The 21,845-nt window shown below is 38.8% G+C and overlaps 2 protein-coding genes across 3 annotated transcripts in view; one reads left to right on the top strand and one right to left on the bottom strand.

Moving 5' to 3' along the window:
* LOC143753722 (uncharacterized) overlaps positions 1–21,845 on the bottom strand; it is a 52,420-nt gene that overhangs the window by 21,864 nt on the left and 8,711 nt on the right. The window lies entirely within an intron of this gene.
* LOC143753698 (uncharacterized) lies at positions 11,981–19,950 on the top strand. 2 transcript variants are annotated; one of them, XM_077246348.1, is made up of 18 exons: positions 11,981–12,100; positions 12,239–12,302; positions 12,840–12,997; positions 13,629–13,690; positions 13,833–14,005; positions 14,141–14,346; positions 14,602–14,663; positions 14,812–14,981; positions 15,305–15,510; positions 15,768–15,829; positions 15,978–16,147; positions 16,425–16,606; positions 16,891–16,952; positions 17,101–17,270; positions 17,630–17,763; positions 17,882–17,940; positions 18,164–18,333; positions 18,676–19,288. In XM_077246348.1, the coding sequence occupies exons 2-18, from the start codon at positions 12,263–12,265 to the stop codon at positions 18,759–18,761; spliced, it is 2,172 nt and encodes a 723-aa protein (XP_077102463.1). In that variant the 5' UTR covers positions 11,981–12,100; positions 12,239–12,262; the 3' UTR covers positions 18,762–19,288. The 2 variants fall into 2 exon arrangements, with proteins under 2 accessions (XP_077102463.1, XP_077102464.1); XM_077246349.1 differs by lacking the exons at positions 15,305–15,510; positions 15,768–15,829; positions 15,978–16,147 and having other exon boundaries at positions 11,997–12,100; positions 18,676–19,950.

Genomic DNA, 21,845 nt, shown 5'->3' with positions numbered 1-21,845 from the left:
CGGAGGATTCTGTCCATCAGGCGCTGTAAAGTCGCCGGCATGGTGAAAGCTGTCTTTTCTTTGGACATGGGAGACAAGGGGATCTGCCAATATCCCTTTATTAAGTCCAGTGTCGAATAAAAGCGAGCAGTACCCAGCCGATCAAGCAGTTCGTCAACCCTTGGCATTGGATAAGCATCAACTTTAGACACCGCGTTCACCTTCCGATAGTCCACACAGAAACAGATTGAGCCGTCGGTTTTAGGAACTAAAACTATCGGGCTCGCCCAGTCACTGTTGGACTCTTCTATTACCCCCATGTCCAGCATTGCCTCTAATTCGCTCTGAACTATCTTTTTTTTGTGTTCAGGCAAGCAATACGGGCGGCTGCGCACAACTACGCCCCGGTTCCGTCTCAACGTGGTGCTGAATGAGGTTCGTTCGACCAGGCAGGGGCGAGAACACATCAGCAAACTCAGTTTGCAAATTTTTAACGTCAGTGAGCTGGGAGGGTGAGAGGTGGTCTCCACCAAGTGTCAGAGCGAGTGATTGTGGTTTTAGATTTGCTTCTGGACCGATATCCTCCTCTCCGCTCACCACCGTCACCAGCATCACTGACTCTGCCTCAACCCACTTTTTGAGGTGATAAATTTGACGTTCCCCGTCCCGATTCGTTCAAATTATCTCATAGTTGAGATCGCCAACTCGCCGTGTGACCTCAAAGGGTCCTTGCCACTTCGCGAGTAATTTAGAACTGGAAGTAGGGAGTAACACAGGCACTTTATCTGCCGGTGCAAATTGACGCAGCCTAGCCTGTTGTACAACCGGCTCTGTCTGTCCTGGGCCTGTAACAAATTCTCGATTGATAGCCGCCCAAAAGTGTGGAGTTTTGTTCTTAGGTCCAAGACATACTGAATTTCGTTTTTACTAGCGGACGGTCCGTCCTCCCAAGTCTCTCTAAGGACGTCTAACACTCCGCGGGGCTGACGCCCATAAAGAAGTTCTAAAGGGGGGAAAACCCCGTGGAGGCTTGGGGGACCTCGCGTACGATGAACAAGAGGGTGTTCTAGCCATTTATCCCAATTTTTGGCGTCTTCGTGTACAAACTTTTGAATCATGGATTTCAACGTGGGATTAAACCGTCCAACAGACCGTCTGTTTGTGGGTGGTAGACGCTAGTGCGAATCGATTTAATGCCCAATAATTCGTAAAGTTTGCGAATAGTTCGTGACATAAACGCCGTGCCTTGGTCGGTGAGAATCTCTTTAGTGATTCCCACCCGGGAGATTAATGAAAACAGCGCGCTCGCAACGCTTTTGGCAGAAATATTGCGGAGCGGGACTGCTTCAGGGTACCGCGTTGCGTAATCCACCTGGACTAACGCAAAGCGGTGCCCACGTGCTGACAGTTCTAATGGCCCGATGAGGTCCATACAAATTCGTTCGAAGGGGACCTGCATTAACGGGAGATGGCACAATGATGCTTTTGGATTGCCCGGTGGATTCACCAACTGACATTCACAACAAGACGCGCACCACTTGCACACGTTCTCGTGAATGCCCGGCCAGAAAAACCGGGCCATGAGACGGTTTAGTGTCGCCGTTTGTCCTAAATGCCCAGCCATTGGATTACAATGAGCCGCCGGGAAATACTTTTCCTCTTAGGAACTAACAACTGAGTTGTATATTCTTTTGACTGGGCGTCTTGGGTCACCCGATACAACTTATTCTTTATAATAGTAAAATAGGGGTAAGAGAGTGGGTGGTCTGATAGAGCGGACCTGATCAAAAGCGTGTTTCAGCGTTTCATCCTGGGACTGCTCCAGAGGAAAATCATTGCGCTCTGTGAGGATGGTTCTCTCCAGAGCGCTCCGTTCCCCTGCGTCAGTACCCAGTGGTCCCGGCTCAGTTTCACCTGAACAACCGCTGTCCTTCCCTTATTTCCCTTTCCCCAAGAGGCTTCCGTACACAATGACCCCCAATAATTTACTAAAGGCAGGCCAATTAGTCCCCAGAATTAACGGATGCCAGAGGTGCGGGTTAACTGCCACCTCCACACTATGCTTTTCTCCCCTAAATTGAATTTCCACAGGCATTATAGGATAACTCACCACCACCCCGTGCACACACCATACCTTAACCATGGTATTATCCAATGCCCCAGGTTGAATCAGGCTTTGATGAATGGAGGTTTGGTTGCAGCCTGAAACCACCAAAGCCTGATACGTACCCCCCTTGATACTCACTGTTATCTGGTACAGGCCAGTTTGATCGGGGGCAGCCTGTGGCGCATCGGGGACCTGGATCAGCGTCCCCACCTCCATCACCGGACACTTGTCAAACAAATGTCCTGGATCCCCGCAGCGCCAACAGGCCAGTCCAGGCTTCCCCGCTGCCCCAGTGGCAGGAAGCGGGTCAAGGGATTGGCGTGGAGAGAGCGGGGCGGCGGATAAGAGAAAGGAGTGTTTCATGGACGGAGCTGGCCCCCAGGGTGGGGCCCTGGGCGCTGGAACGGGCTGCGTAGAGGGCCCCGTTCTCCACCTTGGCGCCGGCCGGGGCATCACTCCCCCTTGAGACCTGGGAAGGGGAATAGGTTTGGGGAGAGAAGGGGAAACAAAAGTAAAAGGAGGAGAGAGAGAGACAGATGTCAGGGATTCACCGACCCCTGGGCACGCCACCATGTGATCTTCCGCCAGTTGGATGGCCTGGTCCAGCGACGTCGGGCGGTGGCAGTCCTCTTGGGCAGCTTCCCCACAAACTGCTCCAGTACCACTTTGTTGACGATGTCCTCGACGTCGGCTCCGTCGGCCATCAACCATCTGCGGCAAGAGTCCCGGAGTTGTTGCACCATGACGAAGGGTCGGCTGGACTCTTCCAGGCTCAGCGTCCTGAATCGCTGCCGATGTTGCTCTGGGGTCCGGCCGACCCGCTGAAGGATGGCACGTCTCAGGTTTTCATAGACCAGGAGATTCTGGACTGGCAGTTGGTGTGCGGGTGTCTGTGACTCCCCAGACAGCAGGGGGATGAGCCGCATGGGCCAGTCCGCACGGGGGCCATAACCGGGCCTCAGCCGACCTCTCAAACAAGTCCAGGAAGGCCTCCGGGTCGTCTTCTGGACCCATCTTGTTGAGAGGTAGGGGCGGGGCCGAGGCCGATGCTTGTGAGGGGACGGCCGAATCTCCCGGTCGTGCCAGCTCCGGAAAAGCTTGCGGTCTTCTTGCTGGCCTTGGAGAAGCAGCTGGAAGCGTTGGTCCTGCTCCTCCTTTACAGCCAGCAGGGCCTAGTGTTGCTCCCTGTGAAGACCCGTGAGAGATTGGATGAGCTCCGCAAATGGCGTTCCTGGCGGGGTCTGCATAATGGCAGGCAGTCTTCTTCCTCCCGGGTTTCGGCACCAGTGTAGTGAGGTTCAATGTGTGTGGAAGGAAGAAGACAGGGTCGCCTTCCTGAGCCTCGCCCATGCCGAGGCGGCATTCATGGACTTTACCTGCGCCCACTGTGCCGAGCTGCCGGTGCGCGCCCTAAGAACCAGGAAGGATATTGTTCGCACTATAACGGGGATGAGGCCCACTGCTGCCACCGAGCCGCTGGTGGGCCCTCCCCCCCAGCGGCTCGGTGGCAGCAGTGGGCCTCATCCCCGTTATAGCGCGAACCATATCCTTCCTGGTTCTTAGGGCGCGCACCGGCAGCTCGGCACAGTGGGCGCAGGTAAAGTCCGTGAATGCCGTGAAAACCTGGATGACGGCGGCTCCAGGCCTCGACGTCAACTTCGCCTCGTTGGCACGTAGAAGCCATCGAATACTTGGAGAAAAAGATGCTAGTTCTCCTCAGGTGCAACTTCAATGTTGAGCTGTTGTGGATGACGACTCCATGTCGCTGTCGGCATCGGAGAAGGACTGGGCAGTGTCCGAACCGGACCGCCCCGACCAAGAGGGCCCATTAGACCTCCAGGAGGAGCTCGTCAGGGTCCTCGTCAAAGCTGTCAAGGAGCCTACTAAGAGTAAGCTGGACTCCTGGTATCTTGAGTCGGGCCACTGCCAGGCTGCTTCGAAGAGCAGAACGCCCACGGACGTTCTTTCCGGACGTCCACGAGCACGTGGTGAAGTAATGGTCTACACCCCAATCGGCGCACACACCCACTCTGTCAAACTATGTTAAATAATGTACTTTCCTGTAAAGTAGAGGAAATGCAAGACGGAAAAAAAACACGCACAGATGATTCGAATGGCATTGTGTATCGTCTCATAAGGACAAACTTTGCCTTAGTTTGATTGTTTAGTTCAGTCATTACTTAATGCCAGTATTTTGTTTAGTTTTGGATTTTACAGGACCATGTGATCTTATCACATTTCTTGGTATTTTGTGTGTCTTTCGAATTCCCTATTATTGGTTCTCTATTTGGCTTCTTGATTGCTTAGGTTGGCTGAAAAGGTTTCACTACTTGCAAACATTGAAATGTATCTTTAAGGGCCTTGCCCCAGTGAGATGTTGTTAAACTCCTGAATTTACAACTTTTTTTCTGACAGTGTGGTAGATACTTGTCAAGAACATATAACTATGGTTCCATGAATGCTAATGGTTCTTCATGGAACCAAAGATGGCAATACAGCACCCTTATTTTTAAGAGTAGAAGGTTCAAAAGAACAGCATTGATCTGAAATAAAACCTTTTTAACATTATAGATTTCATTACTGTAACTTTTATTCAATTTAATTGATCCATGATGAATTATTTACAAACATAAAATCAAACATAAAACAAAAGCATGGCATGAACTAATAGACCGACAAATACATAGACATAAATGCTTACCAACCGTGGTTACCGTGAAACAAAACTTGACATACACATTCTTTTCTTGGCGGTTGGCAAACAGCTTTTAGGTGCATTACCACCACCTTCTGAATAGGAGTGTGGGTCTGAATTCTACATCACTAAATTCTATGGAATAAATCTGTTGTTTTCAAGAAATAAAAATGCATCTAAAATATTGTTCTCCAGAATTTCTCTGCAATATATCGGTAACATTCAGTTTTATCTTTACTTCAGCTAACTGTTCTATAAGTGTTTGTCGTTCCTGATTGTATTTAGGACAGTATTCTATAACATGTTTTATGGTTTCTTGATTACCTCACTCAGTTTCCATCAGCATCTTTTCTCACTACTAATGTACTGTTCAAACCTGTATGTCCATACCTGATTCTTGAGACAATATCCTCAACAAAGACACATGGCAAACATGAAGGCTTAAATACACACAAGACTAATGACAAGACAAGGGACACCTGTGAACAATGAAACAATGAACCGATGACAACATAACACATCAGACAAGGGAACACATGGCAGGATCACATGACAGACATGAAACAGGAACATGAAACAACCAAATCATGACAATGTTTCAGATAAATGCTGTTATTTTGAGCTTTCTATTAATCAAAGAAAGAAAAAATGTAAATGACTGTTTTCAACATTGATAATAATGAGAAATGTTTCTTGAGCATTAAATAATCATATTAGAATGATTTCTGAAAATTCAGATTAGTAGGCTATCACAGGAATAAATTACACTTTATATATATATTGACATAGAAAATAGCTGTTTTACATTGTAATAATATTTCACAATATTACTGTTTTTTGTTGTTGTGTTTTTAATCAAATAAATGCAGCTTTAGTGAGCAGAAGATACTTCTTTTAAAAACAATAAAATCTTACCGATCCCAAACTTTTGACTGGTAGTGTACACTTGTTAACTTAAAACCTTTCCATAACACAAAAGGTTCTTTATAGTCGAAAAGGCTAAGATAGTTAACCTATCGCTATAATTATCTTATCATTCTTAGTGTGAACAGGCATTTAGACTGACGTTAAGGTGAGTAAATGATGACAGAATTTTCATTCTGGGTGAACTAAATGGCAGTTTACAGTTAGGCGTACACTTTTTCAAAAAAATTAGGACAACTTAGCCAGAAAGTTATACCGCATAAATACTTTAAAGTCCCTGTGAACTGGAAATTGCAAACGACTTTTCTCCAGTGTTGTGACATATTTCCAACCACGACAAACTAATTTTCTGTGTTTTAACTTGCACGGATTAATTGTTCACCACAATACTAGTAATATAAGCTAACGAAGTAAATAGGGTAAATTTTGATTTCATGACGACTTTAAAATCTGTGGTGTTTTCTTGTTTTGTAGCTACAGCACTTGAGAATTAATGTTTTGGTGTTTGCAATGGTGCTTTGAGGGCCGCAATTTGCTTTATAGTTTATTTCTTAGGGTACGTTTACACGACAACAATATGCTTAAAACGGAGAAGTTTTTCATTTGATTTTTCCGCGTACAGACGACACCATTGCCAAAATGACCCCCATTCACACGGATCTGTGAAAACTACTAAAAATCATGTATTCTGCTAGCCTGGCTCTGCCCTCCTACGTACTTCTGCTCAATTTTCATTTTCCTTCAGTACGTCGTCTGGGTTTGCAGTATATTCGCGGGTTTTCTCCTGCCAATTTTTTACCGGTCCAATCAGCGAACAGAGAGAGTGGCTGAGAACGATGATGTTTAGGTTGTGCGCTAGTTTAGGTCGTCATACGTCACGACCAAACATTAGCGATTGGTTATGGCAGATCCAGAGTGGTTCTGGGCAGATCCAATAGTTTTAAATTTTCAAAAGAGTACCTGCCTTCAAGGAAGTTAACGCTTGTGAATGGGGAGTGGCCAGACTCTCTGTACAAATGAAATGTACGAGAGTCTGGTAGGACCAGCTAGTATTCTGCCGCCAGGCCATTGGATGGCAATGAAACACAATAGATTGAACACATAATACACATGTGCATGACATCATCATTTTCACAAATTTACACGGAGACTTTGCACTTCAAAACCCGCTTTCAAAACTTTGCGTTTTCAGGCACCCAAAACAACGTTGTTGTGTAAACTAACAGCCAAAACTCATAAAAAGTTTTACGTTTTTAGTTATGGTGTCGTGCAAATAGCCCCTTAGTTGATTGACAGGGGTCATGATCAGAAACTTTCTCACAGTTGAAGAGGACATGACGGATGATACAGTCACAGATGAGGGAGCCTGTGAGGCTGATCTGGTGTTGGTAGTTTTATCAGGTGCATCGGTATATTAAGACACTACGACCTCGGGAAACGTATCACCAAACACTCTTTCAGCAAGGCTTAACTTTTTGTTGCTTGTGTTTGCTCCTGGTTTTAAATAAGCTGTAAAACTTGACATGTCAGATAAGGTCTTGAGTGCTATTTTTACAAGGTACGTCACATTTCTGTTTGGACTGCAGATTTCTGACAGCTTCACTAGTAATGGCCAAGGGACTTTGATGGCAAAGAAAAAAAATCTTTCTAACCCAAACTTTTGATATTGATATTTGTTGCCAAATTTGCATTCCCCAGAGGCCAGTCCAAAAGCCATCACCATTGTGACGTTCATCTGTTCAGGGAATGTTGAAAAGACAATATGGGGCGGGAGAAGCATGGTCATGAATTTATTCAACATGAGTGTACATTGTATTCATTTCTTTGACTCACCCTACAATCATCAAGGAGTGGCAGTTCAAATACTGTAGTTCGTACAGTTACCATGTTAGGTGTGTGGAGTCGATCACTTGAATGTGATTGGTGGATGTAATTTTAAAAGGGGGAGGGGAGGGGGAGGGAGAGAGAAAGGGAGAGAGAGAAGGAGAGAGAGAGAGGGGGGGAGGGGACTGGAGGGGAGGGGGGGGAGGAGTAGAAGTAGGCTATCTACTGCCATTTTTGTCAACCAATACTCTTATTATTGTTTTTGTTTTTTTGTAGTTTTTAAATGATTTAACATCTTTAACTTGTATGTAGCTTAACTTGTATTGCATGTAACAGTGATATCTAAAATCAATAATCAAATTATTAGTATTAAACTATTCATATAAATTGTTGTTTGTTTTTGTGGTTTGTTTCTTCTTGTTCCGGCCTGAATGGACTAAATTAAATTTGCCTGTCTGGAATCAAGCATACCATTCATGTGTCATTATATTAAATAGTTTCGGTTTGGGTGGGGAATTCAATCTCAAGAACAAATGTGCATGTATCATCTTGCACGCAGTAAGTGAATGGCCAAACTTGTGAATCAGTCAAATTGACTGCTCCTTGTAATGTGAACTTACTAGTTTTAGTCTCCTTGTTCAAAAAAGAAGGCCCATTCTCAGGAAGATGCACCATTTTAGTTCTTCACTGATCAGAGACACAGATACTTTATTTTGATGGTCACCGTTAAATATTCTGTTGAATATAAGTACTAACTCTCATTACATGTCAACTAACTCTCATTAGAGTATTAGTAGACTGGTAGGGATAGCATAAGTTGACATAGTTGCAAAAGTAGTCAGTGGAGTGTCTGTTGGAGGACCATCACAATAAAGGGTATGCAGATATGAAGCAGATAGTCCACTAATACTCTAATGAGAGTTAGTTGACATGTAGTTGCAAAGTTACTTATAGTTAACAGAATATTCAAAAGGGACCATCAAAATAAAGTGTTACCAATTTTTTATTTTTTTTATTTACATTTTATGAATTAAACCACTCATAAACATACTAGATTTTTTTTAAATAGCATGTTAAACATGCAAGTATTATGCAATCATAATCATAATCATAATCATTTTGGCATAAAGAGTTCTTCAAAATTAGGAGGATAATTTAGAAGGATAAATGAAAGCGAGTGACCTAACACACTTTTAGACAACAACAAAAAGAGATAAAAGATGTATTGATGTGCAGCTACCCTGGGAGTTTTAGATCACTGAACTTGCTGGGAATAGAGGTTTTTGTCTACAAAGTAAGGAACATGCGCAAATTTGACAGCTCTAAGATTTAAAATGTCAAGACTGTTTAATGATAGCAAAGTTTTAACAATAATATTTCCTTCATATGTTTCAGAAATGTACATAACATTTTATTTGTTAGTACAGGTATAATTGACGACTGGTATTGTGATATAATGTTTAATCCTTAAACATTATTACATAAACATGTTTAATCATGTCAGTACACTTCTCATTGGAAGAGTTCAGTAGGCAACTTGTGCACATTTAAAAAAACATTGATTCTTATGTTTATTTTGAAAGAATTATAATTCATGTAATTGATTTTGATACGGACTGTACTGACGCTGTATGAAAACAGTTTTGCTTTATAGATGAAATGAAAAATTTTAATAATTGATTATCTTTTCAACGGAACTGAATCGACACTGAACCAACTTCAGCTGAACAACAGTCGAAATGCAAAATTTTGCATAATAATGTTCCTTTTATTACTATAAAGCTGCTTTGAAACAATATGTATTGTATAAAGCTTTATATAAATAAAGGTGACTTGACTATCAACATAAAATCATAAACATGACAGCACACCTAAATCACTCCGACATCTATTTGATGTATGCGTTTTAATCTTCAATATGTTCAATATGTCTTAAGAAATGCAAACTGGGAACATTTTAGAGAAAGCAATGAATCGGAATGTGTCAATCTGGTATAATCAAGATGTTTATCAGATGTATGATGAAATACTTTTCAAATTATGCAACATCTGGGAGATTGGGTCGAATACTTTCGAAACAATGGTAAATATGGGTAAATGTGTGGAATCTCAGGAATGAGGAGGGTGGAGGACACAAGCAAAGAGATGCAGGGTTTGACTACAGAAAGGGTTGAGACTCGTACAGGGAAACGTTAAAGGTTTTCAGCGTAGAGATCGGGAAACATAAAGAAAATGTTTATGAAACTCATTCAGAGTTTTAAATCTATTGCTTTAGACTTGAAATGAAACATTCAAAAACGTATGGCTTTCACCCCATTCAGTTTCCAAGCTCTGACAAGGACAGTGTCATACTTTACGAAAGTTATTTTCAGCAAATGCATTCTAGTCAATCTTTCTAATCAATATAATTTGTAAGTATGACTTTAAAAAACACCCCAAATGTCTTCATTCATAAAAAGCCACAATTATGCCTGCATTGTAGTTGGCTTATGACGTCATTTTGGGTTTTTGTTCAAAAGGGAGGTGCACACTAGCAGGTTAAACTGCCTTGCAGAAACTAGGTTAATATGCATCTCAATGGGACCATGCTTAACACATTAGCAACTGACCTTTCTGTATAACTATCCCAGCCAGCGGCCACACCTGTTACAGAGCCAAGGTCTGCTATCCCAGTCAAGTCAAACGCTGGTGTCAAGAGACTTTTCCTTTTCTGGACAGCCCTCATGTCTGACACCTCACATTTTTCATTTGCTAAGAGTTGAACATTTGAGCAGTGATAAAATGGAAACTATGATTTTACCAGTTTCAAATGTCATACAAAAAAAGATGAAAGCATATTGAAAAGAAAGCATTGACAATACTGTACAACAACTGTTTAATGTGACATTTTTAAAAGAATTGATTAGATGGAACCTTAAAAACTCCTGCTATAATTATGAGTATTGTGACCATTCTATGACGTTGAAGTTTTGGCATGAGGAAAGCTTTCTTGCCTGTTTACCAAAAGTCACAAGGAAAAACTAAGTAAAATTAAGATGCAACACTAAAAACAGCCATACAACCATATAAAGACTGTAATAATAAAATAACTCTTCTATTTTAATATGATTTAACATTTCATTTCTTTATGCAACATATAATTTAAGGTACGTTTACACGACAACGATATGTTTAAAACGGAGAAGTTCTTCATTTGAGTTTTATGCATTCAGACGACACCATTATAATATGGATATATTATTTATTGGATTTGGATTTAATATTGATTTATTATTTTATCCATATAGAAATTGTTGTAGAATTTATAAAGACAAATTATAATGTGTGAAATTATAAAAGCATAATAGATTTTAAGAGATGTTTGCGGTTAGCAAATTTTTGCTCTATTTTGGTTTGGAACAAACAATACGAGTTGCGAGGAGCTACCTTTGCTGGAAAAGCCAGTTTCATAGTTTCCTAATGTTTTGTTTATGAACAGGAAATACAACATGATTGTCAACAAAACACACCTTTTTTGTCACACCCTTTGTTTCTAAAGACAAGTGAGTCCTATCATCCCAGACTGTTCTTTAAAAAAAAAAATATATATATATATATATATATATATATATATATATATATATATATATATAGTTGTCATGATAGAAATTTCATTGTTGCTTTTGAGAGTCATCCAAGGGCATATCAGGAATGTCTCAGGCATAATCCAGACCCTGGCCTATAACAATTCAGTTTATTTGTTTATAAAGCACCATTTAAACAACAGAGTATTGACCAATGTGCTGTACAATAATAATATTCACCATATAAAAAATAGCAAAAGGCCCAGACAAAAACACCAAGAAACAAAAAAAAACTCAGACTAGAAAAGTAGATGTGCCTTCAAACGTAATTTCAAAATATTTAAAGTTGGGGCCAGTCTAATGTGAAGCAGTATATTATTCCAACACTTCAGTGCAACTACTGTGAATGCCTGATCAAGTCTTACAGAGCACGTTTCACCTTCTCAAAATCACTAAAAAATAAATGGCTTTACTTTCTCCAGTAATCGTATATGGAAGTGTTTTTGCGAACACATTAGATATGACATTTTAATTAATTTTATGGGGAAAAATGTTACTTCGGAAAAATTAACTTCAGTCAAGGGTGTTGAAGTACATAATTCCACATGAATAATGTACAGTTTTACTAACTGATGGCACAGAGTACTATTGTGTGTTAAAAGATGTAAAAACACTGTTGTTCAGCAATAATTTTTCAGTTTGCCATAATTGGTCAAAAACAGACAATGCAACATGTAGGCAGGCTACTGTCATCATGTGCCGTCATATACCAAGAAAATAAGCTATTATTTTGATACAGTTGTTAATCAAGTTTATCAACAAACTCTTAACTGAACTCTCATTGGTCCTTTCTTCTTCAGAAAAAAAAACGGTCTCCCTTTAAATGCCATCTCACCTGTCTACTGTGCTCTGTTAGAGGTGACCATTTAACGGATGACAGGAACTTTCCTTGAAAAGCTTGCTATACGGATTAACCTGGATTGCCTTTTTTGACCCAATATTTAAAAAGTAAGTAGACATTTTTCTCAGTTGTTCTCTTTACCCAGAGTGATTTAAATATAAAATGGTATTGTTATGTAAGGTTACATGAAGAAATGTTTGATTTTGAACTTTGGTACATCATACTTCTATGCTTCATTTTTTTAGGTGTATTGCTAAAACAAGATAGCAATGGAGTGGAGGATTATTGTACCTGTTCTGTGTCTAATTGGTAAGGATCTAGTAGTAATACTTACTGTACATCCCAAATCATTCTGTATCATTGCACTTGAATTACAAAAGTCAGGGCTTATCAGAAGCCAAAATGTTAAATAAAATTATTATAACAACAAGAAAGGTTAGTGAAAAATAATTTTCACAACAATCTACAGCTGGATTGTTGTGAAAATTATCTTTCACTAACCTTTCTTGTTGTTATAATAATTTTATTTAACATTTTGGCTTCTGATAAGCCCTGACTTTTGTAATTCAAGTGCAAGTGCAATGAACACATCAAATACATTTACTCTCAAAATGCAAGCCACTGCAGTCAAATTGGCTTGGTTGGTGATGATCAGCATTAATATTTTTGTCTTGAAAGAGACATGGATTTTTTGCATATTTTTTTTTAAATATATGGATTGCTACCTTATCAGTATCCAATTGTCAGCCTTACTAACCACATGCTAAACTATGATGGTACATTTTCAGCAATATTCTCTCAGCTTCTCTCATTTCCCCTAATTTCAACTAATTTCACCTTAAATAGGAATCCTACATGTGCCTGGAAATGTTGCTCAAGTGAACAACACCAACATTACTGATCGATTCACTCTACGCTTCAGCATCAATGACAGTTTCCTGGATGTCTACATAAACAGCACCAATAATGCAACCATAGACCTGAGAAAGAACATTACCTCTCAGGTAATATTTTTGGCCAGTGAGGAATGGTTAAAATTACACTGTAATTTTTTCCATCAGTGGGTTCAGCTAAAGGTGTACCAATCCGATCTCACAGCAGTTTGTACGTATTTTGCGAGGTGGATAATTCATACGAATTCATTCGACCTCACTCGTATGAATTTTTACGATTTTTACTAAGTCGTACATATTTCACGAGTTTCCCAATTCATATGAGTTCGTACGAATGACCTTCCCCTGACCCCGCCCCTAAACCTACCCACCACTGGGGTTTAGACTAATCGTACAAGTGAGGTCAAACGAATTTGTATGAATTAGCCACCTTTTACTCACTCGTACGGATTGGTTGTGAGAAAAAAAAAAATTGGTAGAGAATAAAACAGATAAAATGTGTAATTATATCCAACATATTTTTAACATAAGAGCGGTGTGGCCATATCTTTGTCTATGTTCATGATTGAATTAGCTAAAATGCCTTCTTTTCAAGTCTCGCAGAAAAAGCTATTTGCAGCTTTAGAAAACGATACAGGATTTGATAATTTTTCAAGTATAATAAAAAAATGACATTACATATATTACATATAATGTCTTAATGTCAGATTAATGTCTTAATCTGTTTGTTAATGTTTTGTAGGTTGAGTCACTTTATAAGGCCAAATATGAAGACTTTGAACACTTCGAAATTTTGCAAATCAGGTAAAAGCATAAAAATGTAAAAATCATGATAAATTATTTTAGCTTATTGTTTGAATGGTTGGTTAGTTACTTAAGTCAACTGTCAACTGACCAATTGTTCACCCAGTTCATTCATTTATCATTTTCATGTGTTCTCTCCCAGGAATGGCTCCATTGTGATAGAGGGAGAACTTCAATTTACCAATGGCTCTAAGCCTAATGTGACAGACCTGACACAAATCTTGAATAATGGAAATTTCACTTTCGTAATCATTAAGGATGCGATCAGTATTGCTGAGGTCACACCATTGAAACACTCGACAACTGGACCTGCTGGTCAGTGTGTGTTTACAGATTTAACTTAACTACAGATTTATTTTAACTTTGTTGTTAAATAAGGCTTCAAGGCCACATTGATTTTGTTTTTTGACACTTTTGTTGAACTTTGTCCAATTTTAATTTTACCCAAAGCAACAACACCTGCAACAACTCCAAATACGAGCCAAACTGCAAGTCCAGTTACGAATCAAACTGCAACTCCAGTTACGACAGTCTCTGCACCTGCTAAAGTTGCACAGATTAATTTAGGCTTCAGTATTGTTCAAGACTTCAAGGACATCTACTCCAATCTCAGTAATACTGAGACCAAAGAGCTGTCAAATAACATCACCACTGCGGTAATATTTTTCTCCTATGAGGCATGGATGTTGATTGCAATAGCAGTAAACTCTGGTAACGTTGTGTATTGGCAATATTAAAAATAGATACCACTGGTGATATACTGTATGCTTTTACACGCTGAATAGTTTGCTAATACTTGCTTTTTGTCTGTTTTTAAACTAAATTTCTGCAGCAAAATTTGATCTGAAAAACAGAAATGCTTGTATGCAAGTAATATGATATTTATATGATTATTTATCTATGTGTTACAGTGTTCTCGAGTTTACAAAAGCCGGTTTCCAAAATTCCTCCGCATGAACATTTTGAAGTTCAGGTAACAGTACATTCATTTGTAATCATTACCAAATACCCTGTTATTAATCAGTTTGTAAGTCAAGAGACCATTCAATTGCTCTATTTAATCTTTCAGTTGTTTGTTAGTTAATTATCTGACTGTGTTTCAACATGGTTGATCTCCACAGCAAGGGCTCCGTCGTGATTGATTCTGTCCTCGAGTTTGACTCCACTAATGGAACTAGTCCTAATGTGACAGATGTGAAAGACACCCTTGTTACGGCTATCACGAATGGAAATTTCAGCTTCACAATTAATAACTCATCCATCAATACTACTAATATCCCAGAAACCAGTGGTCAGTGTATTTACAGATTTATTTTTTTCTTGTTAGATACTTGTCTGTTACATTGTGACCCCTTTAAATGAAGGCCATAGACAATAATCTTTCTTGTTTGATGATAAACACACACACACACACACACACACACACACACACACACACACACACACACACACACACACACACACACACACACACACACACACACACACACACACACACACACACACACACACACACACACACACACACACACACACACACACACACACACACACAGACACACATTTTATGAGATACTTTTGTTGAACTTTGTCCCATTTTAATTTTACCCAAAGCAACAACACCTGCAACAACTCCAAATACGAGCCAAACTGCAAGTCCAGTTACGAATCAAACTGCAACTCCAGTTACGACAGTCTCTGCACCTGCTAAAGTTGCACAGATTAATTTATTCTTCAGTATTGTTCAAGACTTCAAGGACATCTACTCCAATCTCAGTAATACTGAGACCAAAGAGCTGTCAAATAACATCACCACTGCGGTAATATTTTTCTCCTATGAGGCATGGATGTTGATTGCAATAGCAGTAAACTCTGGTAATGTTGTGTATTGGCAATATTAAAAATAGATACCACTGGTGATATACTGTATGCTTTGACACGCTGAATAGTTTGCTAAGTACTTGCTTTTTGTCTGTTTTTAAACTAAATTTCTTGCAGTAAAATTTGATCTGAAAAACAGAAATGCTTGTATGCAAGTAATATGATATTTATATGATTATTTATCTATGTGTTACAGTGTTCTCGAGTTTACAAAAGCCGGTTTCCAAAATTCCTCCGCATGAACATTTTGAAGTTCAGGTAACAGTACATTCATTTGTAATCATTAAAAAATACCCTGTTATTAATCAGTTTGTAAGTCAAGAGACCATTCAATTGCTCTATTTAATCTTTCAGTTGTTTGTTAGTTAATTATCTGACTGTGTTTCAACATGGTTGATCTCCACAGCAAGGGCTCCGTCGTGATTGATTCTGTCCTCGAGTTTGACTCCACGAATGGCACTAGTCCTAATGTGACAGATGTGAAAGACACCCTTGTTACGGCTATCACGAATGGAAATTTCAGCTTCACAATTAATAACTCATCCATCAATACTACTAATATCCCAGAAACCAGTGGTCAGTGTATTTACAGATTTATTTTTTTCTTGTTAGATACTTGTCTGTTACATTGTGACCCCTTTAAATGAAGGCCATAGACAGTAATCTTTCTTGTTTGATGATAAACACACACACACACACACACACACACACACACACACACACACACACACACACACACACACACACACACACACACACACACACACACACACACACACACACACACACACACACACACACATTTTATGAGATACTTTTGTTGAACTTTGTCCCATTTTAATTTTACCCAAAGCAACAACACCTGCAACAACTCCAAATACGAGCCAAACTGCAACTCCAGTTACGACAGTCTCTGCACCTGCTAAAGTTGCACAGATTAATTTATTCTTCAGTATTGTTCAAGACTTCAAGGACATATACTCCGATCTCAATAATACTGAGACCAAAGAGCTGTCAAATAACATCACCACTGCGGTAATATTTTTCTCCTATGAGGCATGGATGTTGATTGCAATAGCAGTAAACTCTGGTAACGTTGTGTATTGGTAATATTAAAAATAGATACCACTGGTGATGCTTTTACACGCTGAATAGTTTGCCAAATACTTGCTTTTTGACTGTTTTTAAACTAAATTTTTTGCAGCAAAATTTGATCTGAAAAACAGAAATGTTTGTATGCAAGTAATTTGATATATATATATATATATATATATATATATATATATATATATATATGATTATTTATCTATGTGTTACAGTGTTCTCGAGTATACAAGAGTCGTTTTCCAAAATTCTACCGCATGTTTATTCGGAAGTTCAGGTAACAGTACATTCATTTGTAATCATTACCAAATACCCTGTTATTAATCAGTTTGTAAGTCAAGAGACCATTCAATTGCTCTATTTAATCTTTCAGTTGTTTATTAGTTAATTATCTGACTGTGTTTCAACATGGTTGATCTCCACAGCAAGGGCTCCATTGTGATTGATTCTGTCCTCGAGTTTGACTCCACGAATGGCACTAGTCCTAATGTGACAGATGTGAAAGACACCCTTGTTACGGCTATCACGAATGGAAATTTCAGCTTCACAATTAATAACTCATCCATCAATACTACTGATATCCCAGAAACCAGTGGTCAGTGTATTTACAGATTTATTTTTTTCCTGTTAGATTCTTGTGTTACATTGTGAACCCTTTAAATGAAGGGCATAGACATAATCATTCTTGTTTGATGATGATACACACACACACACACACACACACACACACACACACACACACACACACACACACACACACACACACACACACACACACACACACACACACACAATCTTGTAGGAGAAGCAAAATGCTGTCTTTGTGGTTGAGATTCATTGTATATTGATAAGCCTAAACAAAGTATTATTGAATTGTGACCCATTTTCCTTTAATTCTGCCCAAAAATGGAACAAAACTGATGACCACTGCTAATACTTCAATCCCGACTCAAGCTACAACAGACTCAGCAGCTTCTAATCTTACAGACTACAATATAACCTTCAAAATGAACAATGCTTTTACAAATGACCTTTTAAATATGACATCTGATGGAGCCAAAAAGTTGGCAAAAAACGTCACATCTGAGGTAATTGTTTTGTCCTTTTAATAATGGTAATATTTTAGTTGAAAAACAATTTTAACATTTCTCTAGTTTTTCATTATAAAATTAAATCTCTCCTGTACTGTTTATTCATTTATTATAGCTTGATGGATTTTGCAAAGGTTTTAGGAACTTCAAGCGGTCGTTGGTTTGGAAGTTCAGGTAAAATATTATAACTTTCTAAATACAGTCAATGCTCTGTAAAATTGCATCATCACATTGTTTATTATTTTTACACGTTTATTTATTGGTTGATTGTTTTTTTTATTGTTTTTTTTTTTAGTATTATAATGGATAGTTGCTTAGTAAATCACTAAACCAGTTGTTGAATTACAGTTTTTCCATTTATTCCATTTGTTAATTTATGAACATTGTCCCCCCTTAGTTCTGGCTCTATTAAAGTAGATGGTCTACTTGGATTTAACGATACTCTTGCCAATAATCCTAATGCGACAGAGCTGGCTAGGGGTCTTGCTGAAGCTGTTAGAAATGGGACAGTCAAATTACCAGTTGATCCAAAAAGTATCAACGTTACAGATTCCTCAAGATTCACTGGTCAGTATACATTTATTTCCTGTTTTTGTGCAATGATTCATACACAAGTTCTCTAAAAATGTGATGGCTTTAGCAGCTCTAATAAAATTCCTTGATAAATAATAAATAAATCATACACAACATGTCAGCCCTTAGAGAAATATAAGTAACATGAGAATGAAAGGAGAATGAGTATGGGCTGTTGTGTTTACAGTCAGCAAAAGCAAACTGAATAAATGAATGAATGAATGATGAAGGATTGGAAGTCCGTAAAGGGATTTTAAGCTTTTTCCAAAGACTTTGTTTACTGGCCTAAATGAATCAATAATTAATGTGCATTTCCTTTCATTTTATTTTTTACAGCTAACAGGTCTCCAGTCCTGGCTAGTATGCTCACAGCTTTGTGGATGACCCTGGCATCACTTCTTTTGTCAGCTGTGATGCACTGATCACAAAATCATGCTACTAAAACATGACTGTGACATCTCTTATATTTTCACTCAAATCATAAAGCAAAACAAGTCAAGTTATGATCTAGCTGTAATATTTACTGGTCTTTCTTGCCACATATAGAGTCTGGTGATACAAAAGGTATGCCTGAGTTACATTTTGTTTTGTTCTTTGTTTTACAAAAGGCATTTTTTTCCTCTGTACACTGAGCTGGAGAAATAATGAGGATCGGTTTATTGAAGCCGAATCTGAACATTCCTCTATATGCTGCAAAAATGGCACAAGTGCCAATGTATTAGTTAGATGCTGAAGATCTTTTTTTCCCCCCTTTTTTTTTAACCAGGGTACACATGTGCAATCAATGTAGCCTATTTAATCTTTGAGAAATAGAAATTAAAAAATGTTCTGATAAATCTGAACATTCCTCTATGGCAGTGGTGCTCAAACTTTTTTCGTCGCTCCCATATCTTTTTTTTTCCACCCCCACCCCCAAAATTTAATCAATAAAAACGGAAAGATTTTTTAATCTTTTACTTTTTTTAATGATTTAATAATATAGTGTTATAATAATATAATAATAATAATATTACAGTGATGCTTTGGATGAACAATATAAAAGCGCAAATATATGACTGCTTTTGACAACGCCTCACGTCACGAGCTCAGCTTCTTGTTCGTCTTTTCACCGGAACACGCACAGTAGCTGCCTTGAGTTTCAGTCCGCTGAAGAGGTGCTTTTCTACAGCGAGCAACTTCTATGTTGGGCTTGTTCCAGCGGTGACAAGTCAACGGTCTGAATAAGAACTATTCAGTGTACGGCTGTTTTTTCTTTCTTTTTTCTGCTGATCAACCCCCCCCCCCCCCCCCCCCCCCTGCAGTTTCCGCCCCACACTTTGAGAACCACTGCTCTATGACACAGAAATAACACAAGTGAAATGTATATTTAAAGGCATAATAATGTGATTCGAACTGACATTGTTTTTCTTCTTTTCAATAAAATATATCATCCAATTTATTAATTATATGCTGAGTATCTTACAACAAAGGTAGCTACACATGAGCAATGTATTTAATATTTGAGTAATAGAAATGAAAAAAAAAAATGTTCTGATAAATGATCTGTATCATCCATGTTGTATGAAAGTAGGCTATGTTTAATAAAATGAAGGGTGAATCCTTTTTTAATTTAATTTAATTGCTTCAAGTATACTTTATGAACAAATTTAAGGTTATTCAACTTCAACTTTGACTTGTGATAACAAGATGAGCTGGGATCCAGACTTTTCTCATATCATCGAAGTTACTTTTTAAAAAAACATCAGATCACCCACAATATTGTATAACAAATACATTAAAACAGGACTTTTACTGTCCTGTAAATCTTGTATATTTAATTATAAAGATTTAAATCTCCTTAAATATGAATACAAAGACCCCTATTTTAATTAATGCTATAGCACAATCCCTACTGGCCGGTTATCCCAAGATTAAATACAGACAACAAAGAGGACAACAGAATACAAAACAAGATACATGTCAGAATGCCAAAACTTTAATAACAAAGATATATACACAGATACAATACAATATAGTAGGCTAATATGAAATATCAACCAAATGATATTAACAAAACATATAAGTATTCAAAAAGAATAAAGTGAAGCACCTTATCTAAAACCAATAAACATTTTTGACACAAACTACTGAATTGCACAAATCCCTGATCACTTCTGGGAACTAATATGACATTTTTAGTTAATATGGTATCACTTTACAATAAGGTTTAATTTTTTAACATTAGTTAACTACATACATTAACATTTATTAATTTTAGCAAATGTTACAGTTTTTTACAATCGCTTTGACAATTTTTTCAATACCTTTAACAAATTTCCTAAACTCTTAAGACTCTTAGCACTACATCCATCTGTGTAAGCTATACTATTAACATATTTCTTGTTGATTTAACACAAAATGCATACAATTAAAACAAATTTAAAATGCTTGAACTTCTTTTACACACAAGCTCAAACAAGACCAAAACCATGGATTTTTACTGGCAAATTTACCAATGCTTTAACACTGCATGAACAGATAACACCATGTTCTAAACCTAACCCAGGCTAAAGTCAAGGCTAAAGTCAAGGTAAACAGCTGTTTATATTATGAATTGAAACACAAATATATCCCCTGCATTTTATTCTATTGTTACCGAGAAACAGCTGATTGCATTATGCAAATATATACATTTATTTATATTTATTTTATTTATTGCAGAAATTCTGTCTCTGTCTTCGTTCCCTTTCAAGGGAACTTCGAGCTGCGTCAAACGCTGCGGGAACGCCCCTGCGTTGTGCGTCATGAAGCACGTATGGAATCAGCCCAATGGAGAGATGAAACGTCATAGGCGGGTGACGTCATCGACCAGGAAACTATAAAGCACCCCAAAAACACAAGCGCATTAGCTTTTGATAGGCTTGAAGGAAGCGCTAACGGGAGTGCCGGGAGTATGGCGGAGCGACGCAGCGTCTCGTTCCCTATCAGGGAACTAGGGTTACATACGTAACCGAGACGTTCCCTTTCAAGGGAACTTCGAGCTGCGTCAAACGCTGCGGGAACGCGAATACCCACGTCGCCATAGGACCAAATGACCGTCATGTGAGACTAGCGCACAGAGGACGAGAGCACCTGTGCCCCAGGGGTAGAGCTTAAGTCTAGGTCATAGAACTTAATAAAAGTATGCGGTGAAGACCATCCAGCCGCATCACAAACATCACTCAGGGAAACCCCCGACAAAAGAGCTTTAGAAGCAGCCATACTCCTGGTAGAGTGAGCTCGGACAACCAAAGGTGAAGGCTGGCCAGCCGACTCATAAGCAAGTTCCCGCAGCGTTTGACGCAGCGTCTCGTTCCCTATCAGGGAACTAGGGTTACATACGTAACCGAGACGTTTTTTCATTACAGTAACCGTACGTTCTATAAAGCACTCTGAGATGGGTCTTTTTTTTATTGAATTTCTGCAGCAAAAGACCTAAACCCCACAAAATAAAAATGTAGAGAGGCTTCAAAAGAAACTGCAGTGCA

This window comes from Siphateles boraxobius, unplaced genomic scaffold, assembly GCF_051911475.1.
Source record: "Siphateles boraxobius isolate OS27281-9 unplaced genomic scaffold, OSU_SipBor_1 29, whole genome shotgun sequence".
NCBI lineage: Eukaryota > Metazoa > Chordata > Actinopteri > Cypriniformes > Leuciscidae > Siphateles > Siphateles boraxobius.
Note: the sequence above shows the minus strand (reverse complement) of the source record. Positions and strands in the feature narration are given on the sequence as shown.